The 15,702-nt window shown below is 45.2% G+C and overlaps 2 protein-coding genes across 3 annotated transcripts; both read right to left on the reverse strand.

The window, feature by feature from the left end:
- Positions 1-7,941, reverse strand: LOC311113482 (DNA polymerase subunit gamma-2-like). The gene is made up of 8 exons (XM_084156706.1): positions 7,160-7,941; positions 6,905-7,010; positions 6,313-6,418; positions 5,897-6,082; positions 4,998-5,138; positions 2,776-2,856; positions 2,594-2,694; positions 1-708 (listed from the first exon to the last, which is right to left on the reverse strand). The coding sequence occupies exons 1-8, from the start codon at positions 7,668-7,670 to the stop codon at positions 543-545; spliced, it is 1,398 nt and encodes a 465-aa protein (XP_084012832.1). The 5' UTR covers positions 7,671-7,941; the 3' UTR covers positions 1-542.
- Positions 7,942-8,159: 218 nt separating this feature from the next.
- On the reverse strand, positions 8,160-14,575 carry LOC311113717 (putative ATP-dependent RNA helicase DDX5). Of its 2 annotated transcripts, none has more exons than XM_084157022.1 (13): positions 14,416-14,575; positions 12,988-13,162; positions 12,788-12,884; positions 12,558-12,691; positions 12,394-12,459; positions 12,157-12,298; positions 11,879-12,039; positions 11,469-11,641; positions 11,189-11,299; positions 11,038-11,099; positions 10,892-10,951; positions 9,188-9,409; positions 8,160-8,954 (listed from the first exon to the last, which is right to left on the reverse strand). In XM_084157022.1, the coding sequence occupies exons 1-13, from the start codon at positions 14,454-14,456 to the stop codon at positions 8,506-8,508; spliced, it is 1,893 nt and encodes a 630-aa protein (XP_084013148.1). In that variant the 5' UTR covers positions 14,457-14,575; the 3' UTR covers positions 8,160-8,505. The 2 variants fall into 2 exon arrangements, with proteins under 2 accessions (XP_084013148.1, XP_084013149.1); XM_084157023.1 differs by having other exon boundaries at positions 9,172-9,409; positions 14,416-14,550.
- Positions 14,576-15,702: the final 1,127 nt, after the last annotated feature.

Here is a 15,702-nt window from a genome sequence, read left to right on the forward strand (position 1 = left end):
GAAAATTATGAACAACTTTTAATATAGTATACTAGATCGTCAAATAGGCTTTGAGGTATAGACAAACACAAACAGACAGCTTTCCCACTGCCCATGGGGGCCCACTACACCATTCTTTGACATTTTGCCAAATGTCAGGTGAACAGTTTTCAATCAATGAGGGAGTTTAATTAAGTGCACTGGGCTATGGCATGTGACGTGAATGGGCAAAGCGGAGAGGGAGGAGCGCCCATTCGAAACAAATCGAACAGTAATCTGCGCCACTATGTCATGTTGTCAACGAGGCAGCATGATGCATCGTTCAGAAACATACATCAACTTTCCATAAAATATATGATCACATTTTCAAACTAATTTTCATTGGGAAGGCAGATAAAACCTTTTAATCAACAGCAATCACTTTCGCATGTGAAAACACAGAATCATACTCATTATTCCACGTGCTTAATCTACGTCACTTCTGTTTTAAGACGAATTCCAAAACAAATGTAATCCATGCTAACCCGGTTCACCTGAGGTATTAATATAACGCCCTCTATGGCTCATATGTTCTCTGCAGCAGATATGTATCTGACCAGAAAGTTCTTGACCTCGGAGATGTGCATGGTCTCCTTGATGGTGGTGTCGCGGCTGCGCACCTGCAGTAAGCCACTCTCAAGCGTGTTGTCACTGATCACCACAGTGAACAGCACCCCCATCTCATCATACCTGGACACACAGGCAAACATACATAATACTTACAGTAGGTCCCCACAGAGAAACAGTACTGCTTCTATCGAGATCACCTTCAGTGAAGTCAAATGTCAACATATTATACAATTACGTATACACTAAATTGCATTGCCCCTAAATACAGTGGGGAAAAAAAGTATTTAGTCAGCCACCAATTGTGCAAGTTCTCCCACTTAAAAAGATGAGAGAGGCCTGTAATTTTCATCATAGGTACACGTCAACTATGACAGACAAATTGAGAAGAAGAAAATCCAGAAAATCACATTGTAGGATTTTTTATGAATTTATTTGCAAATTATGGTGGAAAATAAGTATTTGGTCACCTACAAGCAAGCAAGATTTCTGGCTCTCACAGACCTGTAACTTCTTCTTTAAGAGGCTCCTCTGTCCTCCACTCGTTACCTGTATTAATGGCACCTGTTTGAACTTGTTATCAGTATAAAAGACACCTGTCCACAACCTCAAACAGTCACACTCCAAACTCCACTATGGCCAAGACCAAAGAGCTGTCAAAGGACACCAGAAACAAAATTGTAGACCTGCACCAGGCTGGGAAGACTGAATCTGCAATAGGTAAGCAGTTTGGTTTGAAGAAATCAACTGTGGGAGCAATTATTAGGAAATGGAAGACATACAAGACCACTGATAATCTCCCTCGATCTGGGGCTCCACGCAAAATCTCACCCCGTGGGGTCAAAATGATCACAAGAACGGTGAGCAAAAATCCCAGAACCACACGGGGGGACCTAGTGAATGACCTGCAGAGAGCTGGGACCAAAGTAACAAAGCCTACCATCAGTAACACACTACGCCGCCAGAGACTCAAATCCTGCAGTGCCAGACGTGTCCCCCTGCTTAAGCCAGTACATGTCCAGGCCCATCTGAAGTTTGCTAGAGTGCATTTGGATGATCCAGAAGAGGATTGGGAGAATGTCATATGGTAAGATGAAACCAAAATAGAACTTTTTGGTAAAAACTCAACTCGTCGTGTTTGGAGGACAAAGAATGCTGAGTTGCATCCAAAGAACACCATACCTACTGTGAAGCATGGGGGTGGAAACATCATGCTTTGGGGCTGTTTTTCTGCAAAGGGACCAGGACGACTGATCCGTGTAAAGGAAAGAATGAATGGGGCCATGTATCGTGAGATTTTGAGTGAAAACCTCCTTCCATCAGCAAGGGCATTGAAGATGAAACGTGGCTGGGTCTTTCAGCATGACAATGATCCCAAACACACCACCCGGGCAACGAAGGAGTGGCTTCGTAAGAAGCATTTCAAGGTCCTGGAGTGGCCTAGCCAGTCTCCAGATCTCAACCCCATAGAAAATCTTTGGAGGGAGTTGAAAGTCCGTGTTGCCCAGCGACAGCCCCAAAACATCACTGCTCTAGAGGAGATCTGCATGGAGGAATGGGCCAAAATACCAGCAACAGTGTGTGAAAACCTTGTGAAGACTTACAGAAAAAGTTTGACCTGTGTCATTGCCAACAAAGGGTATATAACAAAGTATTGAGAAACTTTTGTTATTGACCAAATACTTATTTTCCACCATAATTTGCATATAAATTCATAACAAATCCTACAATGTGATTTTCTGTATTTATTTTTCTAATTTTGTCTGTCATAGTTGACGTGTACCTATGATGAAAATTACAGGCCTCTCTCATCTTTTTAAGTGGGAGAACTTGCACAATTGGTGGCTGACTAAATACTTTTTTTGCCCACTGTATGTGTGGCTTTTGAGATCAGAATTATATTGTATTCAGAATGCATCCAACAGTGGACAGCACATGCAATCCGTTACATGAAATGAGAAACCACAACATAAAGAAACTATCCTATCATGGTATGAAGAAGTTGTACTTTGTGTTCAGCTGCTCCATTGAGGTTGGCATGGTTTCAAGATATCCAGGCCATGCAGCGACTTCCCCTTCTAAGAACTCCTGCAGCAAGCCTTCACAAACCTAATGTAGAATATACTTTTAGAACTACAATCAAACATAGTCTTATTGAATAACTTTGTGTATATCTCAATAGTTTCCTACCTGTCTTAGTTCCACAGTGGCTCCCCTTCCCATGTCCAAGGCCACTTTGACTGGAGACAAAATAGGATGGAGCTTCAAAACCTACCAGGGCAACAAGGTGTCAGTGTGTGTCGCACATTCTAATAATTGCCATCAGTTCAAAAAACAGTAGACAGAAATTAAAATTCCAAGTAAGATTATGGATGCTCAAGTTCTCACCCATGTCATCAGAGATGTAACCATACTAAAGCTAATGTGGAAACACTGCTTCTATCGAGATCACCTTCACTGCTACTCCTACTGCTCTCTCCTCGTCTGACCATGTGTTCTCGCATACCCCGAGAGCATCTGGTCAGTGGGGTGGTGGCACAGGAATCCTCATCTCTCCCAAGTGGACATTCTCTATTTTTCCCCTGACCCATCTGTCTATCTCCTCATTTGAATTCCATGCTGTCACAGTCACTAGCCCATTTAAGCTTAACATCCTTGTCATTTATCGCCCTCCAGGTTCCCTTGGAGAGTTCATCAATGAGCTTGACGCCTTGATAAGTTCCTTTCCTGAGGATGGCTCACCCCTCACAGTTCTGGGGGACTTCAACCTCCCTACGTCTACCTTTGACTCATTTCTCTCTGCCTCCTTCTTTCCTATCCCCTCCGCTCTTCTCCAGACCATCTCCGGTGACCTTCTCCCTTACCTCACCTCGCTGATCAACTCATCCTTGACCGCTGGCTATGTCCCTTCCGTCTTCAAGAGAGCGAGAGTTGCACCCCTTCTCAAAAAACCAACACTCGATCCCTCTGATGTCAACAACTACAGACCAGTATCCCTTCTTTCTTTTCTCTCCAAAACTATTGAGCTTGCCGTCTTTAGCCAACTCTCTTGCTATCTCTCTCAGAATGACCTTCTTGATCCAAACCAGTCAGGTTTCAAGACTGAACATTCAACTGAGACTGCTCTTCTCTGTGTCACGGAGGCTCTCCGCACTGCTAAAGCTAACTCTCTCTCCTCTGCTCTTGTCCTTCTAGACCTGTCTGCTGCCTTTGATACTGTGAACCATCAGATCCTCCTCTCCACCCTCTCCGAGCTGGGCATCTCCGGCGCGGCTCACTCTTGGATTGCGTCCTACCTGACCGGTCACTCCTACCAAGTGGCGTGGCGAGAAGCTGTCTCCGCACCACGTGCTCTCACCACTGGTGTCCCCCAGGGCTCATTTCTAGGCCCTCTCCTATTCTCGCTATACACCAAGTCACTTGGCTCTGTCATATCCTCACATGGCCTCTCCTATCATTGCTACGCAGACGGCACACAACTAATCTTCTCCTTTCCCCCTTCTGATAACCAGGTGGCGAATCGCATCTCTGCATGTCTGGCAGACATATCAGTATGGATGACGGATCACCACCTCAAGCTGAACCTTGGCAAGACGGAGCTGCTCTTCCTCCCGGGGAAGGACTGCCCGTTCCATGATCTCGCCATCACGGTTGACAACTCCGTTGTGTCCTCCTCCCAGAGTGCGAAGAGCCTTGGCGTGACCCTGGACAACACCCTGTCGTTCTCCGCTAACATCAAAGCGGCACAGGCCCTAATCCAGGCACTTGTCATCTCCCGTCTGGATTTCTGCAACTCGCTGTTGGCTGGACTCCCTGCCTGTGCCATTAAACCCCTACAACTCATCCAGAATGCCGCAGCCCGCCTGGTGTTCAACCTTCCCAAGTTCTCTCACGTCACCCCGCTCCTCCGCACACTCCACTGGCTTCCAGTTGAAGCTCGCATCTGCTACAAGACCATGGTGCTTGCCTACGGAGCTGTGAGGGGAACGGCACCCCCGTACCTTCAGGCTCTGATCAGTCCCTACACCCAAACGAGGGCATTGCGTTCATCCACCTCTGGCATGCTGGCTCCCCTACCTCTGCGGAAGCACAGTTCCCGCTCAGCCCAGTCAAAACTGTTCGCTGCTCTGGCACCCCAATGGTGGAACAAGCTCCCTCACGACGCCAGGACAGCGGAGTCACTCACCACCTTCCGGAGACATTTGAAACCCCACCTCTTTAAGGAATACCTGGGATAGGATAAAGCAATCCTTCTACCCCCCACTTACCCCACCCCCCCCCAAAAAAAACCATTGTAAAGTGGTTATCCCACTGGCTATAAGGTGAATGCACCAATTTGTATGTCGCTCTGGATAAGAGCGTCTGCTAAATGACGTAAATGTAATGTAAATGAAAGGACTTAGGTGTTTCACCTTTCTCTGCTGTAGCCTCTGTTTGCTGTCGACTTTCTTCACTTGCTGGATTGAGTTGTACAGGTATGCCAACACTCCTCGCTCTATGTTTCCAGTTACGGAGATGGCATAGGGGACTACTGACTTCCTCCCATCTCGGCACTGCGAATGACAGAGAAAAAATATGGAACACTGATATGGTTAATTAAATCTTACTTCAATAAGCTACCTGCAGTGGGGCGGCAGGTAGCTTAGTGGTTAAGAGTGTTGTGCCAGTAACCGAAAGGTCGCTGGTTCTAATCCCCGAGCCAACTAGGTGAAAAATCTGTCGATGTGCCCTTGAGCTCCTGTAAGTCGCTCTGGATAAGAGTGTCTGCTAAATGACTAAAATGTAAAATAACAAAAATATGTTTTATTGTCACATACACCGGATAAGTGCAGTGAAATGTGTTGTATTACAGGGTCAGCCATAGTAGTACGGCGCCTCTGGAGCAAATTAGGGTTAAGTGCCTTGCTCACGGGCACCGAGATATTTCACCTTGTCGGCTTCGGTATTCAAACCAGAGCTCTTTCGGTTACTGGCATAACGCTCTAACCGCTAGGCTACCTGCCGCAACACAACTGACCAGCTGCTCCAATGGCACCTTAATTGGGGAGGACTGGCTCAAAGTAATGGCTGGAACAGAATGAATGGAATTAAACTAATCTAACATATGGTTTCCATGTGTTTAATGTCATTCCATTTACTCCATTCCAGCCATTATTATGAGCCGTCCTCCCCTCAGCAGCCTCCGGCGCAACTGACATATTGTGAAAAATTATAAAGATCTACTCCCAAATTGTTTTATTGTGACAGCATAAGTGGGACAGGGTATTAACTGCAGTTTTATCCCTGCAGTAGAAGGCAGCATTACACTGACCTGTAGTTTGTTGCGAGCGCCCTTGTGTGTCTGTAGCAGCTCTGCGTCACCTCGGCTCAACAGAGTCTCCAGGGCCTCTGGGCCCCATGGGAAATTGTACACAATTTTCACACCACGAGACGCCCGGCCTGCCAGCTCCTCTTCTGTTATGTCACTACAGCTGAAGTCAGATGGGCCCAGGGCAAACTGGATTATAGATGGAGGGACAGGATTGGATGGACAGAGAGATGAGAGAAATGTACTTTACTATCCACATTAAGTCAAGTTGTCTTTCAGCATTACAAATATCAACATAGAAACAATGTTGTTTCTATAGATTTCAAATCAAGATTCCGATTCATGTTCAAGATCCAGATGAATTTGCAGACAGAGAAAGTGATCTTGACCACAATGACTTGGATAATAAAAAGATGCACCTTTCTCCACCACTGCAGCCGATGCCGTGCCCAGTAGTCCAGCCACTGTGAAGTGGTGCGGGGCGAGCAGAACCACACCAAAGAGGACTGGGTAACTTCATCTGGGCTGCCAGGAATGGACACACAGATTAAGGGTTAAAGGTAGACTCAGCAAAATGACGTTGCCACGAGCAGCACCGCAGATATTGAGATAAGCGAGATGCAAGACTTTGCTCACACAGTATGTGCGCATGCGCACGGGTTCGCGTCATCCTGTTAGAGCGTCCTAGGTATGGAATCAAAACAGCGGAGAAGTTGAACCTCGCGCTTTGGCACTCTTAGTTGTTGCAGGAATAGACCCACTACGCTGTTTACTTTCTGAATTTACATTATATCGCTGAGTCTACCTTTAAAGTTCACAACTACTCTATAGTCTGCTATGCCCAGGTGTTATTATAGCTATCTGCCATCTCAAACAACACACAAGGACATATGATTTAGGTTAAATCTATGCTCAATTAAATCTATTTGCACTTTGAATAAGCACAATGGTAAACGATGACAGTGCAGCTGAATGGTTCATGTGATTTGAGGGACGAGGAGGAAGCCTCACCAACCAGGTCCGCCTGATGGCTGGAAGCACAAGCCGGTCTCAGCCAGACCGAACGGCAGCTTTCTGTTTACTAGTTCCAAAGAGGACGCATACTGCTCCAAAGCACCTGGACAGGAGGGAGGAGCATTGACCATGTTAGCCTGGAAACCCAACGTTGAATTTCATTTAACTCTATGCGTTCAGATTTCTATCACCTGAAGCATGTGCACAAGTAAAAATAGCAGAGGTGTTCAATACAACACCAATGATAGTTACCTTGGAAAAGACTTGTTCGAACAGATGCACCATTCTGGATAAGGGTCTGTAGCTTCTGAATAAGTTGGTCCTTGCTTAGCTCTCTCTGGGAAAGTATTTGACGTAGGTTCTCAGTGTCAACAACCCTCAATTGTCCATCCCTCTCAGTAGTTCTGCCCTTACTAGTGTGTAGGGTGCTTATCCCAAACACCTCTGCCCTGGACCCTATCACAGAGTTCCACCATTGTTCAAGAATGTTCTTCCTGAGTTCCATACCAAGTGGTCCATATCCACAGTTGCTTCCACGCTGAAAGGAATCTCTATGAAGTTGGCCAGAAGCTATATAATACCTGTCAGTGCATAGCTGCATGAGTGTTTTGGTGTGGTCCGAGTCCTCAGCGCCGGACCTGGCAGAAGTTGCAGTACAGCGGTCCCTGCAGTGCTGAAGCGGAAACGCTATCCTGCAGCATAGTGAGGTTTTTGGTATATTCTCACATCTCCAGATGAGTCGTCTAACACAGTAAGTGAGCATGTTTAGTAGTCACTCATTTCGTTCTTGAAAAGTTGTTAAGCACGCGTCAAGCTGCAATTAACCTAGCAATACATTGCGTGCGGTCTCACATTTCAGAAGTAATTCCTAGGCTGATATCACGTTAGAAAAGGACATTTGAACGTGAATGCACTTGCCTGCGAATACAACCACGAGTAGTTTCGGCAAAGCCTGGCAACTTAATGTAATATAAATGCTCTTCTATTTCTAAAAATACTTGCACCCATGTGTAATGCGTAAACTGGGAGCACCCGGAAGTAAAGCTACAACGCACGTCACTTCCGTTTCGACATCAAAATGAGACAAAAGTCCTCAACCTTACGTTCTTGTTACCTCATGGTTATACTTGTGAAATTAGGAATGTTTGCTATAATATTATTTGGTGGCATGATGTAATTGTTTTAATTGAATATCCACTAAGATTAAATGCTGGATGAATGAACAAAATAGAACAATGAAGCACCACAAAACTAATATTTAATTGTTTTATTTGAAGGCCCATGCATGACCCCCAGGTAAGATCTTAACATATCACTTTAAACATACCACAAACTCAAAATCTGCATTACCTAGTAAAAATAAATTACTGAGGAATGTAACAAATAAAAACAGTCAAGGAGAGGTGCACCAGTTAAAGATGCACTTCAACAGTCCCCTTGGGACTCATTTCAATGCTTGGGGTTACTGAAGAATTCCAACCCTGCTGTAAGCAAAAAAGTTAAACAGTACAAAGGATAATAATCATCATCATCAGATTTAAAGACAAGAGGGAAAAAGGTGCTTTCGTTGTGTATTCGCACAATCTAGGCCTAGTCAGTTACTGTGGGAAAGGTGGAGGCATAGAGTAGGGTACCATGGGTGGGGGTTGTTGGGGCTGCTGTGCCTGTGGGTTAAAGGGGAACGGCGGGCGACCCATGCCGTTTGGGGCGGGCGCCTGTGCGGCTCCGAACTGTGGAGGGGCCTGGAAGTTCTGGCCGCCGAACGCACCCACCTGGTTGGCGGCGCCGAAGCTAGCCTGTCCGTTGCTGCCGTAGCTGTTGCCATAGCTACCGCCAGAGCTAGCGCCCTTGTCATAGGTGCTACCCCCGTAGCCTCCTCCGTTTTGGGTTTTTGCGCCGAAGGCACTCTTTGGTCCCCCACCGTACCCCCTGTCGCTATCCTTGTCCCTGTAACTACTACCACCACCACCACCACCGTAACTCCTCCCCCCAGAATACCTATCTCGTCGGTCATCCCTATAGCCACCTCTCCCCCCCCCTCCACGACCTGGAAAACAAGACAAAACAAGAGACAGGGCAGTGATGAGACTGGTAGCAGTGATGGGTGGCGTGAGGACATTTAAACTAAAATGATAGTTGCCAAATATGGTGAGAACAAGGTGGGTCATCTTCGTATTTAACGTTTTAAGAACCTCTTCAAATAGATTTATCTATATAAAATCTAAATGTCTGCAGATGTAACCACAGCCTTGTTCACATCTCACCCGCCATAGGAATTACCTCCTCTGGCCTCTGCCATCTGGAGGAGCTTGGGGTTGATAGCCTGGTTGGCTTCGCGGAGCACAGCTATGAGGTCGCTGGCCTGTTTCATGTTGTTGGGGGTGAAGAAGGTGTAGGCGGTGCCCGTTTTTTGACTGCGGGCCGTGCGTCCAATGCGGTGGATATAGTCCTCAGAGGAGTTAGGATAGTCATAATTTATGACAAATTTCACATCCTCCACATCTGTAAAGTGTTGCAGTGTGGCAAAAAGGTAGCCATACAGGATTTTGCACACCACAACAGCCAGACCAAAGGACAAAGTTAGCATAGACAATGGAGAGCTAAAAAGGTTCCAGACTGGATACTTAGCTGAGCTGCAAAGAACGGGGTTAACCAACACAATCCAAGGAAAACGTTCTACTCCATGGGAATACTACTGTGGGAAGAGAAAAACGAGATGCACACTCCGTTTGCTTACCATATCAAAAAATCCTAAGGCATTCCCCCTCCCGTTTTTAACCAGGGGAGGAAAAGAACTGGATTTGAAGTCTTACCATTAAGGAGTATGCATTCACTAGTCCTTTCCCAATGCAGCGAACTCCCCCACAAATTGTCAAGTGACATCCAGGAGCTTCTACGCAGTAGGGCCGCTATGTGCACTGTTGCCTCCTCGTGTGCCAATATAGGACCTTTCAGTTGGTATGGGTTCTGAAGGTCCTTTTTCCCAGTACACACTCATAAGAAGCTTGCTAATAAAGGCCTCACTGCACGTCTTGCCAAGACCGAATAGACCAAGTACTAATTTGAGGGGGGACCCCAAAAATGCGAAAAAGGCCCTAGTATTGACCCCTGTGGTGCCCCTCAGAGAGCATAGAGCACCCTGCCCCCATCAGTCTCGTCTAGGCAAGATCTTCCCAGAAGCCAGTGTTCGTTCACTTGAGAAAATGTCTCTCGTTGGCAGGTCTCGACATGACTTTAAAAAGCAGGCGAGGGAGGAACTTTGGTTTTTGAAGCTCTTCTATTTCTCACTTTCTCTAGATGTTCCCATAGCTCCTTAAACACATGTGCCAGTTTCTCATCAATTTCGATTCGACAACAGTAAGTTGAAAACGGCTCTCTCCATTTCAAGAAAACCAGTGCTTTGAGTGAGGGAGAAAAATATATAGCAATGAAAAGCTGTGACATTCGCTAAACACCCATGCTTTTTTTTGGGACAAGCTCCGCAACTAACAGAACCGCTCCAAATCTCAAACAGTGACTTGCAATACAGTGCCCTCTACAAAACGCATGCAAGGCAAATGGTCACATCAAGCGTTTGTTTGTGTGTAACGTTTGAGTTGGTAACGTCTCGACGAATAGGCATTTGTCAGGTAAAAATCCATGGACAGAACAAATAATGTCATGTATAAAAAAACAGAAAAAGATATCAGAAACTAGGCTTAGCCACACTGCCTTTTGACTTGAGGATTACTGGCACACAGAGCTTTCACCTTTCTAGGCCCACTGGGTGGCAGCCAGTGGGGCAACTTCACTTCCAATATGTCCTCCTTCCCCCTCGAGGCCTGGGACTTGTCATGCCTAGGCCCTGCCACAAAGACTGCACCTTTAGGTGAGAAAAACTCAGAAAATGCATAGAGAAGTTAAAGAAAGCCAAAACCACTTTCTTTTAAAAAAGTGAAAATATTGAGGAAAACAACCAGAGGGTTTAACCAAAGCCACACTGACCTAGACCACGGGAGGCCACGTCGGTGGCGATGAGGATGGGGGCCTTGCCATATTTGAATTCTGTGGAAAGATCATTGACTTCAGTTATACGTCCATAACATTGTCATGACAAACTCAAAAAAATATAGAAAATATTTCAGGCATACCATTGAGAACCCAGTCCCTCTCCTGCTGGCTCTTGTCTCCGTGGATACCCATTGCTGGCCAGCTGTAACAGACAAACACGGACATCAGAGGCATGACTCATTACAAGGATAATCATTTCCCAGTTAAATGAACTAGTGTGATGACCCTTACCCATCTCGTCTCATCCTCCTGGTGAGCTCATCACAGCGTCTCTTGGTCTCGGTAAAGATGATGGTCTTGTTCTCCTTCTCGCTCATGATCTCCTCTAGCAGCCGGAGCAGTCTTAGGGGGAAAGACGAGATCGGGTTAAAATTGATGACGTGACGCACACTTTATCCTGGATGAGACAAATTAATGACCAATTGAAGAGTCCTTCTGCTTGAATTCCTTCAATTATGAAGCGGTGTAAATGTGACGTTTGGCTTTTGCTTAGGAGAAATTAGTCACTCACTTGTCATCCTTCTCTCCGTCGTTGCACACATCCACTATCTGCAGGATGTTATGGTTGGCGCTAAGCTGCAGAGCGCCCACGTTGATCTGGACGTACTGCTTCAGGAAGTCCTCAGCCAGCTGACGCACCTCCTTGGGCCAGGTCGCACTCCACATGAGGGTCTGACGATCCGGCTGAGAGGAGAACAGAGAAGATAGTTGACTTAGTATTTCTTCAAATCCTTCAAGCAGTCTAATGGCTGATCCTACAGGAAAATGCAGACTCTGCAATGATTTGTCAATCAAAGTCCAATGGGAATTCTGCCAATTGAAATCAGCAAGTATTGAGCAAGTCTACAAATCACTGCGGGAATGAGCCTTTATACTGAAGAATTCTAGCCAAAGGAATAGAGTTGAGTCAAAGCCACATACTCTAATTTGGTCCACGATTTTGCGGATTTGGGGCTCGAAGCCCATGTCCAGCATACGGTCAGCCTCATCCAGCACAAGGTAGGTACACCTGCGAAGGTTGGTCTTCCCAGCCTCCAGGAAGTCAATGAGACGCCCCGGGGTGGCGATACAGATCTCAACACCTGGGGGGGACAGACAACACTCACTCAGCTGTCTGCCTCTTATCACCAAAAGTATTTAATACAGAACAAACATACTGAGCAAACAAATAATAGCAAAACAAAGTGGTGGATAGATACCTCTCTCGAGGTCCCGGATCTGGGGTCCTTTGGGGGCTCCACCATAGACACAGACGGACTTCAGGCGGGAGGCCCTGCCATACTCGGCAGCAACCTGCTGCACCTGCTGGGCCAGCTCACGGGTCGGGGCCAGCACCAAACACTGAAAGACAAAGATAGAGACAAGTGTTATTCAACTGAACTTACCCTGTAAAAACTAAGGATGTTCTCTAGTCTAGAGGCTTATGGTGTACTTACTATAGGTCCGTCTCCATGCTCCAAGAATGGCTGGTGTTGAATGTGCACGATTGCAGGCAGCAGATACTGTGCGGGGAAGAAAAAAACTGAGCTCAACCGGTTCACCTGCACAAAGAATTACCAGAAAGATGCTACCAATAGTCATTTTAAATCAATGTACTTACAGCGAGGGTTTTGCCAGAGCCTGTCTGGGCGATGCCCACCATGTCTTTCCCACTGAGGGCCAGAGGCCAGCCCTGAGCCTGGATAGGAGTTGGCTCATCCCATCCTTGTTTGGCAATGACATCCATCACATAATCTGAAAAAGACAAAGTTCGATTACATATGAGATTCAATGTCATCATCTTATACAATCAGCTTGTTCTTAAGCAAAGTTAGAAGAGGCTTTACTCACTTGGAAAATTGGCCTCGTGAAACTTCATCATGGGCTTGGGGCAGTCTCTGCCTTTCACTGTTACTTCTTTACTTCTCAGGTAGTTCTCCACCTCTTGCTGCAATTAGACACATAAAAGGTTGTTCATTGGCAAAGACCATTTTAATCAAAAAGGTGAAGACCACTGAAATCAAATGGAAAGAACTGCCCGGGTCACTTACAGGTGGTCTGCGGATCACATCCGGGTGCTCCTGATAGAAGTTCTTCTCAAACTTTGGGAGCTCATCCATGTTCCAGTGTTTTTTGCGCAGCCTTTCGCCTGGGTTGCCAAATTTCCCCTGAGGGGGTCCGCCCCTATTGCCACCACCGCCTCCAAAACGAGGTGCACCTCCATACCTCAAATAGTAGGGGGAACAACCTAATATTAGATGACTGAGCATACAGTGAATGCTGTGTTGATGTCCGATAGTTATGCCAGCTACATTTGAGGAACTGATACCCCACATTCCCCCACGAGTTTGCATGGCTTGATGAGTACTACAACAGCTAGCATGACAGAAGTTAGCCAAATATTGGACTAAAGGAGCCTAACGTTACCCCTTAGTCCAAAGACCTTAAATGGTCTGTTTATTAATGGGCGAATTGGCTCTGGAAGCCAAACACTCCATCTAAACGTGAATTGGTTATAGAAACAAATCCCATCAAAATTATTTCACAAATGCAAAATACACTAATTGTAGATCGCTAACAGTTGCAGCCGACAGTATTTTTAATTGACAACACGTTTGTGGCGTCTGTCTTCCGTTTACACACAGGTGTTCAGAGACACAGATAGCTAATTAGTGCAGGTAGTCCACTCTCTTCCGTAAACAAGCGCTGTAACATGGCAATATGGCCGTGTGGAAACCCTAACCCAATAAAGGTTTGTATCAAAGGTGTGCTTCCAAACCCGTACCGCAAGCGATGCGTGTTAATGTTAAGACCGAGCGTCGTGGCTCTTATCTTAACAACACTCCCCTTATAGAACGACGCCTTCATCCAATTCCTTATGTGTAATGGAACTGAGAGCCATGCTCAAGGGCTGGACAGCAGTGACCCGTTTGCTTACACATGCAAAGATGTGATAGGTCTAACGTTAGCTACATTAGTTTCTGCGTCACGTTTAAACCAGTTAAGCTGCCATTTTAATTCCGGCCGGTAGAAGATGAACAAAGAAGGGAACCGGCCGGCATTTTGATTCTAAACTATTTTTGCCACATGCAAAATGACCAAACATTCCGTGGTTTTTACCTAACCAACATCACATGCTATATTTTATGCTCAAGCGTGGTGCATATGGTTATTATATATAGCATAGGTCTCTGAGAATCTCCCATTGTTAACGCGTTACCTAGCTAACTAATGTTAACTGCTAGTTAAACATTTGTCCGACCTGCTTGTTACATCAATTATATCAGGCAAATGTACTTTAACATAATTTATTAGGGTTCAAATAAGTCGTATTAACATTGCGCATCTAGCCAAGGCCAATGGCAGGGATAAGCAAAACAACGTTACCTAGATAGCTACAGTACCGTTAAAACTGACCTTCGCAACGTCTCTACCTAGCTAACGAGTTCGCTAAACATACATTAACGTTACCTACTTACCCCCTGTCTCTGCCACGATCTCTATCGGAAAACCCAGGCATAGTAAAGCAGAGTATGAAAGTAACAGACGGTGTCTATATCTCTAAACCAATCTACGAGTAATACAAGTGCGACACACCAAAATAGAAATGCAGCGCAGACAAATGTCAGTGAAAGCGGTGTAGTAACACATTGGAACATATCAACGCGCCTGTGTCTGGTACTACTTTTTCTCCTTATTTGGTCACGGAAGTTAGGTGATTGGCACAGTTTGATGTGTTATTACCCCATTTTTACAATAACCTTCATTACTTGAGCCAAATTAAGTAGTAATGTATTCATTTATTCAACATGGACAATTTATAAATAATTTAAAAACATTAGTGCAGGTAGTAGACGCAACATGTTGTTTACACAGGAATACTACATTAGCTACAGCTTCTACTCAATAGTCTACTGAAGGAAGCAACAATACAATTTCCCCCAAAATTGATGGGAACCAAAAATGTACAAAAACAAAGAGTGACCACCCCCAACGTTTGCAATTAATACCTATCTTCAAATAACATTTTACCAATGTTCATTTTAATGCAGTCAACAGTACCGGTTACTGGTAGATAGATACCAGATCATGGATACCAAAGACAGTATAGTATTAAGATAGGCAGAAACTGCTTCTCTAATAGAAAACCCAGATCACACTTGTATGCGATATCATGGCGACTTTGGCTAGCTAAGCTCATGCGCAGAAACACGTCATCGGGTCTAACGGACTGCGCATGTGCAAGCCGTCAAATCAAAGGCGTTCCTTCCATATACGGTTGTTTTTAACGAAAATGAAAAAGTGTCTGTTGTCAATTTCACGAGGTTGGAGTAATAACATGTTCAACTACTTAAGACATTGGCTCGAATCTAGGTTGTGCCTTCAGATTTCAACAAAATGAACAACCAAGGAATCCTTTTTCACTTCTGTTATTAGCAGGTTTCCATTGACCCAGGTTTATTCGACAAAAAAAAGTTGCCCCACGCAAACTTTCTTTATTGCGACAAACGATTATGGAAACAGTGTTTTTCGAATAAATGATGATTGCCGAATAATTTTGAAGGTCACTGGGCAGGTGATGTCATCAAGTAACTATAAAGCTCCACTTCACATTTACTAAATGCTTACAAAATAATTGTTTTAAACTATACTAATATTGTTTCTTTTCGAGACAAGGATTGTCCTGACTTTCAGGAATGCCTTAATGCTTCGACTTGCTTTTCTGTTTCACCATCCAATTATTATCGATCTACAGGAGTTCAAGT

The sequence above is a fragment of the Coregonus lavaretus genome, assembly GCF_964263955.1.
Source record: "Coregonus lavaretus genome assembly, chromosome: 40".
Lineage (NCBI taxonomy): Eukaryota > Metazoa > Chordata > Actinopteri > Salmoniformes > Salmonidae > Coregonus > Coregonus lavaretus.